This window comes from Carettochelys insculpta, chromosome 3 (assembly GCF_033958435.1).
Source record: "Carettochelys insculpta isolate YL-2023 chromosome 3, ASM3395843v1, whole genome shotgun sequence".
NCBI classification, from domain to species: domain Eukaryota; kingdom Metazoa; phylum Chordata; order Testudines; family Carettochelyidae; genus Carettochelys; species Carettochelys insculpta.
In genome coordinates, this window is record NC_134139.1 from 211,775,357 (window position 1) to 211,789,229 (window position 13,873).

General features: G+C 49.1%; 1 protein-coding gene across 1 annotated transcript in view; it reads left to right on the forward strand.

The window, feature by feature from the left end:
* Positions 1-12,508: 12,508 nt before the first annotated feature.
* GCKR (glucokinase regulator) overlaps positions 12,509-13,873 on the forward strand; it is a 105,105-nt gene continuing 103,740 nt past the window's right edge. The window contains exon 1 of the mRNA XM_074989168.1: positions 12,509-12,543. Coding sequence (XP_074845269.1) covers positions 12,509-12,543 — 35 coding nt within the window. The remainder of the gene's footprint in view (positions 12,544-13,873) is intronic.

Below are 13,873 nucleotides of genomic sequence, written 5' to 3' on the forward strand. Positions count from 1 at the left end.
GATAGATATGTTGGAGGGTAGAGATAGAGTCTGGAGTGACCTAGACTAACTGGAGAATTGGGCCGACAGAAATTGGTGAGGTTCAACAGGGAGAAATGCACAGTCCTGCACTTGGAATGGAAGAATCTCAAGCACTGTTACAGTCTGTGGACCAATTGGCTAAGTCACAATGCAGCAGAAAAGGACCTATGGATTATAGTGGATGAGAAGCTGGATATGAGTCAACAGTGTGCCCCAGTACCCAAGAAGGCTATGAGCATAGTGGGGTGCATTAGGAGAAGCAGTTCCTACTTATCTAGAGAAGTTATTATTTCCCTCTACTCATCACTGGTGAGGCCACATCTGGAGTATTGTATCCAGTTCTGGGCTCCCAAGTATAGAAAGGATGTGGACACACTGGAGGGGGTTCAGTGCAGGGCAATGAAAATGATTAGGGGGCTGAAGCACATGGCCTATGAGTACAGGCTGAGAGATTTGGCCTTATTTAGTTTGCAGAAGAGAAGAGCAAGGGGTGATTTGAAAACAGCCTTCATTTTCTGAAAGGAGGCTCTAAAGAGAAAGGAGAGAGACTGTAGTCAATGATGACAGATGACAGAACAAGGAGAAATGGTCTGAAGTTACAGAGGGAGAGGTGTAGGTTGGATATTAGGAAAAACTGTTTCACCAGGAGGGTGGTGAAGCACTGGAATGCATTGCCTAGAGAGGTGGTGGAATTTGCATCTCTAGAGGTTTTTAAGTTCTGGCTTGACATAGTCATGGCTGGGATGATTTAGCTGGGGTTGATCCTACTTTAGTCATGGGGCTGGAGTAGATGACCTCCTGAGGTCCCTTCCAGACCTAGAATTCTATGATTCTATGATTTTATGATAATGGTGTGGACTTAGCAGTGTCCATTTGGATCCTTTGTCTTGTGGTCTCCAAGGGTCCATGTCCCACCATGTGGACTGCAATGGTCTGGATCTACAATGATTTGATACCTGAAAATATGTAACCTGAAATGAACTTTCAAAGACTTTCAAGAATCATCAGATAACATTGCTGGCCTGAATCAGTAGTTATGACTGATGTACATAAGGTATTGCTTTAACAATTATTCTCTCTAACCCTGTTCTTTCCTTTTCATTAATAAATATTTAGCTATTAGGCCTAAAGAATTGGTGAACCTGTTGTTTGGGTAAAATCTAAGTATATATTGACCAGGATCTGGGTCTGGGCCCTTTGGGGTTTGGAAGAATCTGTGTGGTGTTGGGTGAAACCAGCTTAAGAGTCTCTCACCTTAAGTTGGGAGTTGTTGGTCTAGGCTGGTACAGCAGCTGAGAAGTCTGGGGGTTTGCTTGTGTGGCTTCTGGCTGGCCAGTGAGCCTGGCAGAGGTGCTGTGGTGGCTGGTTGGATTTGCCTTCATGAGAAGGAAATCCCATCCTGGGGCTCTAAGTGTCCCAGATTTTAAGCAAAGGTATCCTGGAGAGATTTCTCTAGCTGTGCCCATAAACCCTGTCCTATCACACGGGGCAGATGGCATCAGCAGCCTCAGAGGATCACCTCCCCACCGCCTCACTCACCATATCCTCTGGCCCCACTGAGCCCTGCTGGATGGCTGGAGGCTTCCCAGCCACCCAAGGAGAAGCAGGGCTCAGCAGACCCAGAGGCCAAGGCAGAACTTCCCATGGAGTGGTCTGGTGGAGGGGGAGGGAGGTGATCCCCTGTGGCTGCTGCTGCTGCTGCTGCCTGCCCCCTAGACCAATAATCCTCTTCCTCCTGGGTCAAGCAGGGGCGTGAGGGCAGGAGATCTTTGGGCTGAGCTGGGGAAAGGGGGTTTTGGGCTGAGTGGGGGGATTGTATTTGGGTGGGGCAGATGTTGGGGCCTTGTAGGGAGGGATCAGTCTGAGTGGGGATGGACAGGGTGTAGACCAAGCAGGAAGAGGTTTTGAGCTGAGTGAGAGAGGGGTGGGGTGTTCAGGTGGGGTGTATTGGGGCGTTGCTGAGGGTTTCAGTTTCAGCAGGGGTTAGGGGGTGTTTGGAACAAGCAGGGAGAGATTTCAGGTTGACCAGGGGTCGGATGGAGTGTTTGGGTGAGGAGGGATTGTAGGGCCTTGTGAGCAGGGTTCAGTCTGAACAGAGTTGGGTGCAGTGGTTTTTTTGGGGGGGGCAAACTAGGGATGACTGGAGGGGGCAGGAGGTAGGGCCAGCTGGAGACCTGAGCCGGGGGGGAGAAGGGCAGGGCCCGCTGTGTGGGGGGGAGTCCATATTCACAAAAGAGCACCCTCTCCCAGAAATTTCTGTGTAGGCCTGAGGATGAGCCCTTCTTGGAGGAGGGAAGGCAGGTTATCTGGTTCTGTGGGAGTCTTTGTCCTTTGTCCTTTGTCTGGTACTGGGCACAAGCACTGGACTAAATGGACATTCAGGGCTTGTCTACACTTCCACAAAGATCTACCTGTTCAGGGTCCATCTTACAGAGTCTGATTTTGCACGTCTGGTAGACACAAGCACAATCAATCTCTCTGGGGTAAACAGTCAACCCCTGTACTTCTTGCTCATGGGGAGTGTGCATTCACAAGGAGTAAGGGAGGTCAATGGGAGAAATGTTCCTATTGACCTTTCTTAGGGAAGACAGTCAACTAAGTTGATTTCTGATATGACGATTCTAGCTACACAATTGCTTTAGCTAGAACTGCATATCTGAAATCAACTTGCAGGTCTAATGTAGACCTGGCCTTACTTATCCAGATGGGCACTATCTCTTCTATACTCACCACAGGACCTGAGGGCTGAGTTCACACCTTTCCCGGGCCACAGGAGATTTTTAGTTGGATAAGGGGTTGGTGTTTGTTCTTCCCTTGACTAAGCTCTGGCTGGGGCTTCTTCCAAAGAGTGTTAGGCTGGTGCTTTTTCTTTGGCATTTCCTCTGTGACACTGGTCTCTGCTGGGCCAGGGCAATTCGTCATCTACATCATTGATTCTGGATGCACTTGCAGCATTTACCTCACACCGACTCAGCATTTGCTTCCATTAATGAAAACCAAGGAGCCAGGTCTGGGTCTGTGCCACTCAGATGGAGGAAACAGAATGTGCTTGCCAGGTGATGCCGCCAATCTCCCAGGCTTTTGCATTTATGTTGGCAGGCTATGTGGGGAGAAAAGCAAGTGAAAAGAAAGTGCTTAATCAGCTTGCTCTGGGAGCTGAAAGAAGAGATTGTCTGAGCCAAGGGCAGCACTTCTGGCTCATTGGTGAGGGGAGACATGAAACTGGGGTAGGGGAGCTGAGAGAGACAGTCCCCCAGTCCTGCTAGATTCTTACTGATGTCCAAGAGGAATGTTCATCTGCTCAGGGCTGTAATAAAGCTGTGATGCCAGAGGACTCCTGCAAAGGACAGGACACCTCTGTTTTCACATGGCTGGTGTCAGTGCTGGCATGTGCAACAAGCCCAGAGCCCACCTTTTCCCACCATGCCTCCTGCTCTTCAGCTTGACAGGCCATTGTTCTGTCTGCTGGAACACCTTCATGCAATTACCACACAGAACCCTGAAGTTCCTGAATCCTGGAACTCTGCTCATGTGAACAGTTCAGTAGATGGAAGGAATACTTTGAAGAATTACTGAACTGTGCTGCCAACATGGGACCCCTGGAGTTACCACCTGCAAATACACCACTGCAAATTAACAGCAACAGACCTGCAAAAGTAGAAATCAGAAAAGCCATTGCCCATCTGAAAAGCAGAAGAGCACCTGGTCCAGATAACAACCCTTCAGAAGCAATCAAGGCAGATAGTGAGACATCAGTCAACATGATATATAATCTAAAGAGTGTGGCCCAGACCAGAGTGAGGAGTGTGACAATGGTAAAATGTGCTGTGCAAGCCCTGAGAGCCTCCAGAGCTGAGTCAGCATGAGCCACAACTAATTCAGTTAAGAGGAAAATTGTGATGCCAGATTTGACATCTTACCTTAGTATCCAGGGAAACATATAGCCTTGTCAGAAGAGGCAGGGCCTAGGTGCTCCAATCTAAGATACAGGTTCTCCCAACCTGAGATATTCTCCAAGGCTTGGAGGAGTCTTGAGGAATGAAGAGGAGGGCCCAGAAAGAGCGAGAACAGAGTGATACCAGAGTGTGAAGGAGCTAGGCCTACAGCCAGCTGGCTGGCTGCCTGGGAGAAAACAGAGCCGGGGGGTGGGACACAAACAGCAGTAGACATGGATGGAGTATGAAGTGGGGGTTGGGGGGGGTCATGAAAGCCAGGCTGGATGGGGCCCAGTGTTCCTTGTAAGCTGTGCACTTGTGCAGTTGCTCAAGGGAAATTCAAATGCCAAAAACATATAGGGTTTGTATTTCTATTAGTGGAGCACATTTTCACATCTTGGTGCACATAAAAATTTATTCCACATTTGGATGGCAAAAATCTGCACATGGATGAAAGAGATTAGAGGCAATATTGTTGAGTCCTCCCACTGAGACAGATAAGGGAAGGGACAACAGGGACAAATGGAACAATTCTAGAAGGACTAGACAAGAAGAAAACACATCTGGAACCATTAAACTTTTATACCACAAGATGGTGAAGGAAGAGGTCAGAGGAAAAGAACAGTGTGAGCAAGGACAAAGATGGCAGCTCAGAAAGGAGCCGTGACATGCTGACCACCTAGGGAGGAACATGGCCCATGACCCCTGTGACCCTGCAAAGCAGCTGTTTCTTAGATGATTGGAAAAAGCAGAGCAAGTCCCCAGGCTGCAGAGCTCCCAGTAACTGCCTCCTTTAGGAGAAGGCAGAGTCCCTAGGGGATCCAAGGAGAGGTGGATCCAGCTGAACCAAGAATGACCTTGGGGTGAGAGCTGAAGAGAGAAGATTCACAGAAATGTGGGGCTGGAAGGGGTCTTCTCTGGTCTGGACCCTGCCCCATCTGCCCACCAGTCCATTCAGCTGCTCCAGCAAATGTTTGGAATTCAGTTACAGTCCAGTAAAGGAAGGTACAAATGCTTTCCACTCTTGGCATCTACCCATACCACCAAAATGGTTGTGTGCCTCAGTTTCCCCTTTCATGCCACACAATAGGTTTGGAATGTTCCTCCTCATGTGAGAACCAGGTTGCAAGATTAGTTACAGGGAGCAATGGTGACATTTCAGAATTACAAACTCCTTCAACATACAATTCATGCTTCTACATCCATGTCAACACATTACACGGTTCTTTCCAAACATTCAGTACATGGTACAATCCTACACCTTTTGGTAGCAGCGCTCATTGGTTACAGCAATCAGCATAAGTAACAAGAACAAACCCATTGCAAATGTACCTTTGCATTGCTCTTTGGTGTACCACAACCTTTATGTAACATCCTTGAGATCTGGATTTTTGGGGCTAAATGGCTGAGGCCTTTCTTTGCACATCAAGTTCCAATCATCCTTGCCCTGTGGCATGGAAATTTGATCTCTCTGTGTGTGTCCTCCCTTCTAACAAGAGCTGGGCCATTGTTGATCCTCAGGATGAACACCCCCCTCCCCCACAGCCAGTCTGGACATTTGCAAGCCAAACTGCTTTCTGAAAGTTGCTTTGTGAGTCCCAGATGCAGAATCAACATGGAGGAATCCCTGTTTATCCCTTACTGGCCCACCAGGCCCACAGCTCCTTTGTCCTTCCACCTCCAACTTCTGCCTCCCCATGGAATCAGAAGTGGAGTCCAGTATGAGAATTTGAGTGTTTCCAGCATCTGGAGATGGGGAATTGCTGAACCTCTTCTGCATCCTACAGAGATTGACTGTGCAGCTGTTTCACTCGGTTATCACGGAGCTGCTCACATTCTTTGATAGCTTCCACTTCACTTGGATCAACTTCCAGGTCCTGAGAAACCTTCACACTGCCTGCTTTGGACCCTTGCAGAGCACAGCCAGTGGTTTCACACTCAGGTAGGTCATGGCCATCAGGAGCTGAAACAAACTTCTCCCCAGGCAAAGGGCTGCCTCTGGCTCTTACGGACAAGCTCCTTTCCTGTTCACTCTCCTTCACCTCACTACCATTTTCCACAGCTCCCACAGACTGCTCAGGAAAAGTTTCAGGGAAATTCTCTTCCTCAAGAGTTCCCTCAACAACAGCTCACCCTTCTCTGGCCCCACAGGGGCACTGTTCCTTGAGCCACAACCAACTCCTTCTAGGTTTCACCTACACGCAGGATCATTTCTGGCCTATCAGGTGCATTCCCACATAATCCCTTTCCAGGCAGACAGCAAGTACCACTGGACAAAAGGTTAGGATCACTTTCCTCCCTTCTGCTACCAGCTTCTTTATTTTCATCAGGCAGCATAACTCCATTGCCAGTCAAAACAAAAAAGCAGTCCAGTAGCACTTTAAAGACTAGCAAAATAGTTTATTAGGTGAGCTTTCGTGGGACAGACCCACTTCTGAAGATAGTGTACAGATAGTGTATAGACTAGCATGGCTTACTCTCTGTTACTATCCATTGCCAGTCTGCTCTTTCTGTGTTCTGGCTAGAGGATGACTCTGGTCAGACAGAGTCCTCTCGCCCCTGCCTTATAACACCTCAGCATCAGGCAAAGAACAAGTACCAGAATCGTCTGGTCTCTGGGATTCCCTGATGATACTAACTGGATCAGACCAAATTAAAGCATCATCCTCCTTGAGAGACACAGACGTAAGCCCACTTCCCATTCTGGGCTTCAGCTGCACTCAGATCCGGCTCTGGGATCTTGGCCCCAACTCAAGCCCCCATAGGCTCAGACAAAGGATTCGCTTCCCTAGAAGCAGAAGCACTTTTCTTGCACCAAGGACCAATGTCCTTATCAGGGATACCACTGCCCATCCCGGAGCCATTCCCTCTGCTCCAGCCCCCATGGCTGGAATCAGTCACACCTGAAATGCTCTTTCTGGGTTCCCTCTCCAGCCACCCCAGGCTGGGGGAGTCTTCCTCAGACAATGCACTAGTTTCCTCATTGGCACCCTTGAAATGCAGGCTCTGCTCTCTCCCCAGGCATGCTGCTGCTGTTCAACACAGACAGACAATCAAGACAGTCTCTCCTTTGTCCCAGCCCCCCGGCTGGTCTCAGACACATGCCCAAAAGGTGAGAAAGCTTCTCTCACAGACAGCTTACCATTGTACATCCACGCTGCCTTGCCCAGCTCCTTTAATCTCAATTCAGTTGCTAGATGCTACCGCTTCACAGTGGAATTGTTGAGCATGGTTGCAGGCTCACAGGCCGATGCCCTCTGCACCCCACCATTCCTGGAAGAGTCCCTTCAGTGTGACAGACTCCTTGCAGGTCACAAGCTCCCCTGGGTTAGGCCATAGGCCCCTCCATCCTCTGGGACCGACTCCAACAGACTCCCAGAAGAACCCCTTCTTTGCTGTGACACCCACTCCCAAGGACGACAACCACACTCTCTTGGGAAGAATTTATTCAGTGTGTCAGCCTCCTTGTGGGTCACTCATTCCTGGGCATTGGGCCCTCAGCCCCTCCACCTTCTGGGACCAACTGGGAACAGGGAGTTAGAGAGGAAGTTCTTCAGGCAGGTAAAGGAGAAACACAGGATTCTTAAGTAAGAGGATGGGTGAGTGTTGTGTTTGGGGCTTCCTGGCTGTGATGTTTTTCTGCTCTGTGGTGTGTGGTTGTTGGGTTTTGGGTTTTTTTTTTTTGTTTTTTGTTTTTCCCTGCCTCCCCCCCCACCACACACACACGGAGGGTGGACTGGCACTGGCAGTTGGAATCTGTTGGCTTCTAAATAAGCTTGTTATCTAGAAGCCTCTGCTGATTGGCTGAGCCTTATTAAGGGGAGGGACTTTGAGGCAGTTCAGAGCTTTATAAATCAGTGTCCAAGTGAACAGGTGAGCTTGCGAACAGGGGACTGCAAAAAGGGGGTTTAGAGAGGGAGTTGGGAAGGGGCCAGGGTCCCTTGCCTTTCTTTCAAATCACTGTTCAAGGATGGCAAGCATGGATAGTGACAGGTCTGCTGCTGTTACCTGCTAGGGATGTGCCATGTTTGTCTTCCTCCCTGAGGAAAGAAGGGATTTCATCTGCACTAAGTGCAAGCTGGTGTCCATTTTAAAAGAAAAAATTAGAGGACTGGAGGCTCAAGTGTCGACCCTATGCTCAGTCAGGGAGGATGAAGATTTCCTTGACAGAAGGGAGCATTTAATCTTGCAAGCATGGCAGGCGGAAGAACCGGGGAGGGCGGTAAGGGATGAAGTGGAGAACTAGCAGCATGTAACTTCTAGAAGAAAAAGAAGGCCGGTACACTAGTCCCCCATTGATATAGAGATAAGCAATCGCTTTCAGGCACTCTCCACTGGTTCTGCGATGGCGAATGCTTTGGAAGGAGCCTTACAGGAAGAAAATCACAAAGGAGCTGCTTCTACTTCAGGACATGGGATGTGTAGCCCTAGGGTTGGGGGGTTCAATGACCACCACCTCCAGAAAAAAAAGATGGGTGGTAGTGGTAGGGGACTCCCTCCTAAGAGGGACTGAACCATCCATCTGCCCACCGGACCTGCAATCTCATGAGGTGTGCTGTTTACTGGGAGTTTGAATTCAGGATGTGACTGAGAGCCTTACAAAACCGCTCAAGCCTTCGGAATACTATCCCTTCCTACTTCTGCATGTGGGAACTAACGATACGGCCAAGGATGAACTTGAGTGAGTTACTGCAGGTTATGTGGTGCTAGGAAGAAGGGTTAAAGAATTTGGAACGCAAGTGGTGTTCTCATCCATCCTTCCTGTCGAAGGGAAAGGGCTAGGTAGGGACTGCTGAATTGAGGAAGTAAATGCTGGTGGTGTTGGAGAGAGAGCTTTGGATTCTTTGATCATGGGACGCTGTTCCAGGCACAAGGATTATTGGGAAGAGATGGGGTCCACCTAACCAAGAAAGGAAGGAGCATTTTCGCAAGTAGGCTTGCAAACTTAGTGATGAGAGCTTTAAACTAGGATTGCTGAGGGATGGTGACCAAAACCCTGTGGGTAGAAAGGAACTTGGAGGCCGGGAAGAAATACAAAGGGGAATGTACAACAAAAGTGGACCCTTGGTTCGAGTAGTGAGGGTGGGGAGATCGACTGATTATCTAAGGTGTTTGTACACCAATGCCAGAAGCCTGGGTAACAAGCAGGAGGAATTAGAAGCCCTGGTTCAGTCCAAGAACTATGACTTGATTGGAATAACAGAGACTTGGTGGGATGACTTGCATGACTGGAGCGCTGCCATGAAAGGGTATAAACTGTTCAGGAAGAACAGGCAAGGGAGAAAAGGAGGAGGGGTTGCACTGTATGTAACAGAGCACTGTGATTGCTTGGAACTCCAGTACATAGAGGGAGAAAAGCCTGTTGAGAATCTATGGGTCAAGCTTAGTAGTGTAGGCAGCACTGGAGATGTGGTGGTTGGTGTCTGCTACAGGCCACCAAATCAGGATGATGACGTAGATGAGGCCCTTTTTAGACAACTGAGAGAAGTTTCCAGATCACGGGCTCTCGTTATCATGGGGGACTTCAGTTACCCTGATATCTGTTGGGAGACCAATATGGCAGTACACAAGCAGTCCAGGAAATTTCTGGAGAGTGTTCGGGATCACTTCTTGGTACAAGTGCTGAAGGACTCGACCAGCAGTCGTGCACGGCTTGACCTCCTGCTTACAGACAGGCAGGAACTAATAGGGAAGGTAGAGGTGGGGGACAACCTGGGAAGCACTGATCATGAGATGGCAGACTTCAGGATCCTGACCAAAGGAAGGAAAGACAGCAGCAAGTTACACACCTTGGACTTCATAAAAGCAGACTGTAACTCCTTCAGGAACCTGATGGGCAGAATCCCCTGGGATGCTACCATGAAGGGAAAAGGAGTCCAGGAAAACTGGCAGTATTTTAAGGAAGCCCTATTGAAGGCACAGAAAGAAACTGTCCCAATGTGCAGCAAGAGAAGTAAATATGGTAGGAGACCAGACTGGCTTAATGGGGAAATCCTTGGAAAACTTAGGCATAAAAAGGGAGCTTACAAAAAGTGGAAACTGGGACAGACATCTAGGGAGGGGTATAAACGTATAGCTCGAGAATGTAGGGCAGTTATCAGGAAGGCGAAAGCGCAACTGGAATTGCGACTCACAAGGAATGTGAAGGATAACAAGAAAAGTTTCTACAGGCATGTTAGCAAGAAGAAGGTGATCAGAGAGGGTGTTGGGCCCCTAATGGATGAGGGAGGTAACCCAGCGACAGATGATGTAGGGAAAGCTGAAGTACTTAATGCTTTCTTTTCCTCTGTCTTCACGGACAAAGACAGCTCCCGGACTAATGTGATAAGTGATGCATTGTGGGATGAAGGTTGACAGCCTTTGCGGGGGAAAGAACAGGTTAGGAGCTATCTAAAAAAACTAAATATACATAAATTGATGGGCCTGGACCTAATTCATCCGAGGGAGTTGGCATATGTTGTTGACGAGCCCTTGGCCATTACCTTTGAAAAGTCGTGGAGATCGGGAGAGATCCCAGATGATTGGAAAAAGGCAAATGTAGTGCCCATCTTCAAGAAAGGGAAGAAGGATGATCCAGGGAACTATAGGCCAGTCAGTCTTACATCAGTCCCTGGAAAAATCACAGAGGGGCTCCACAAGGAAGTCATTTTGAGGCACTTGGAGGAGGGAAGAGTGATCAGGACTAGTCAGCATGGATTCATGAAGGGCAAGTCATGCCTGACCAATCTGATTAGTTTCTACGATGAGATAACTGGCTCTGTGGATAGGGGAAAATTAATAGATGTGATTTATCTTGACTTTAGCAGAGCTTTTGATATGGTCTTTCACAATATTCTTGTCAGCAAGTTAAAGGAATGTGGATTGGATAAATGGACGGTAAGATGGATAGAAAGCTGGCTAGACGGTTGCGCGCAGCGGGTAGTGATCAATGGCTGGATGTCGGGATGGTGATCAGTTTCTAGTGGAGTGCCCTAACATTCAGTTCTGGGTCCTGTTCTGTTCAACATATTTATCAATGACCTGGATGAGGGGTTGGATTGCACCCGCAGCAAGTTTGCAGATGACACTAAGCTAGGGGGAGAGGTAGATATGCTGGAGGGTAGGGACAGGGTCCAGACTGACTTAGCCAAATTGGAAGAATGGGCTGCAGGAAATCGGATGAGGTTCAATAAGGACAAGTGCAGAGTCCTGCACTTGGGCTGGAAGAATCGCAAGCATTTTTACAGGCTGGGGTCTGACTGGCTTGGTAGTAGTTTTGCAGAAAAGGACCTGGGACTGTTTAGTCTGCAGAAGAGAAGACTGAGGGGGGACTTGATAACAGCCTTCAGCTTACTGAAGGGAGGTTGCAAAGAAGCTGGAGAGAGGCTGTTCACAGTGGTCACAGAGGGCAGAACACGGAACAATGGTCTTAAGTTGCGGTTGGAAAGGTCCAGGTTGAGCATTAGGAAAAACTTTTCCACTAGAAGGGTGGTGAAACATTGGAATGGTCTACCCAGGGAAGTAGTGGAGTCTCCATCCCGGGACGTGTTTAAGTCTCACCTCCACAAAGCCCTGGCAGGCCTGATCTGACGGGTTTGGTCCTGCCTAGGGCAGGGGGCTGGACTTGATGGCTTTTGTAGGTCTCTTCCAGCTCTATTGTTCTATGATTCTATAATTCTATGAACTCCAACGGACTCCCAGGACTAAACCCTCCACAGGTGTGACACCCCCTCTCAAGGACCACGACCGCAATGGCTCAGATTCAGCCACAGGCCCCTCCATCTTGGGGAACTGCAGCTCACTGCCCGTCAGCACACCTGGGTCTCGCTGGCCCCCCTTCTTCCTTCTGGGCCCCTGTCACTTCCTGCTGGATGCTCCCTCCTCGGGGTGCAGTACATCCCACTTCTGACACCTGTGTTCCCCCAGGCTCTGCACCCCATCTGCAGGTAGGAGTGACTCTCACTCAGCAGGAGAACAGCGGGTTTATTAGCTGACAGGACACAGTGTCTTACAGAAGAGTCAGTACAGCAATCAGGGACAGCCAGTCCAATCCACGTTGCCTTGCCCCCTCCTTTGTCTCACTCTCTCTCTCAGCCCAGACTAACTGCTTCCCAGCTCCCAATTCCAATTCAAACCCCTCAGGCTCCATCTCCACCCTTTGTCTGCAGTCCAGAGGTGTCACCTGATTGCCCAGGTTACCCTCAGCAGGAGCCCCACACCCTCTGTGAGCCACTCAGTTACACACATGTATCCCCCACTCCATCACACTTGCAAACAGGGTGATTTCAAGCAGGAGGGAGTTTTGAGAGGAGAGTTGAAAGGGAGCTAGTTACTTCTGACATTCTTTAAAACATTTATACTAAAAACTACATCCCAAACTACAACATTTAAATAATAACCCTATATATAATCTAATTACCCTTAGAAAATGCAGGCAGAAGCTCAGCAGCAGAGTGGGGGCTATCCTGTTTATTGCATCCAATCTAACATGTATGATTATCAACCCCATGGTCAGGTGGCCTATGTGTGCATTTGGTGCAAGGAGAAACTGAGTGCAGGCTTTGGAGGCCAAGATGACAGAACTGGAGGAGCTGAGCAAGGCAGAGAGGTAAGTTGATGAGGCTTGGTGGGACACTGTAGACTTGTCCCACCTCCGGTCAGACAGCCCCTGCTCTGTTAAGGAAGATAAAAGGCTCAGGGAAGGCAAGCAGTCAATGGAAGCAGAGGGAAACCATCCCATAGTTGGGAAACCATCCCATAGTTGGGACCCTCCTTCCAGATGATGCTGTGGTACCTCTCGCACTGAGGATGCCTCTCCAGGGGAGGGAACTCCAGTCAGTAGGAAAAGGCAGGTGTTAGTAATGGGAGATTTGATCATTAGAAACACACATAGCTGGGTTTGCGATGACCAGGAGAAACACATGGTGACTTGCTTGCCTGGTGTGAAGGCTGTGGATCTCTTGAGGCATCTAGACAGATTTATGTGTAGTGCTTGGGGGAAGCCGGGGGTCGTGGTACATGTAAGTACCAGTGACATAGGAAAGGGTAGGAGACATGTCCTGGAGGCCAAATTTAGGTTTCTCGAAAAGAGATTGAAATCCAGGACATCGACAGTGGCATTCTCAGGAATGCTTCCACTTCCACATGCAGGGCCAGGTAAGCAGGCAGAAATTCAGAGTCCCAATGCATGGATGAGATGATTGTATAGGGGAAGAGGGATTTAGGTTTATTAGCACTTGGGGAAACTTTTGGAGTAGGGGGAACCTATACAGGACTCCACTTAAATGAAAGTGGAACCAGACTGCTAGCACTTACCATTAAAAAGGTTGCAGAGCAGTTTTTAAACTGAGATATGTGGGAAAGCCGATTGGTGCAGAGGAGCACATGGGTAAGACAGAGACTTCTCTTAGAGGAGAGTCTATAGATAGAGATTTTCTAGGTTTTAGTCAAGAGGAGAGGGTGGAAGAAGATAAAGCATCCTCAGCACCCTCCTTTATGGCAGCGAGACTTGGACCCTGTATGCCCGCCAGGAAAAGAGGCTGAACGTCTTCCACTTGCGCTGCCTCAGGCGCATCCTTGGAATATCATGGAAGGACAGAGTGACCAACACTGCCGTCCTCGAGCAAGCTGGAATCCCAACCATGCACACCCTCCTCAGGCAGTGTCGACTCCGCTGGCTTGGCCACGTCCACAGGATGAACGATGGAAGGATTCCAAAAGACATCCTGTGTGGTGAGCTAGCCTCTGGCAAAAGACCTCCCGGATGCCCCCAGTTGTGTACAAAGATGTCTGCAAGAGAGACCTCAGAGAGGTAGACATCAAGCTGGACAACTGGGAAGATCTAGCAGACGATCGCAGCAGATGGAGGCAGGGGTTACACAAGGGCCTTCAGAAGGGCGAGTTGAAGATCAGACAGCTAGCAGAGGAGAAGCGAGCGC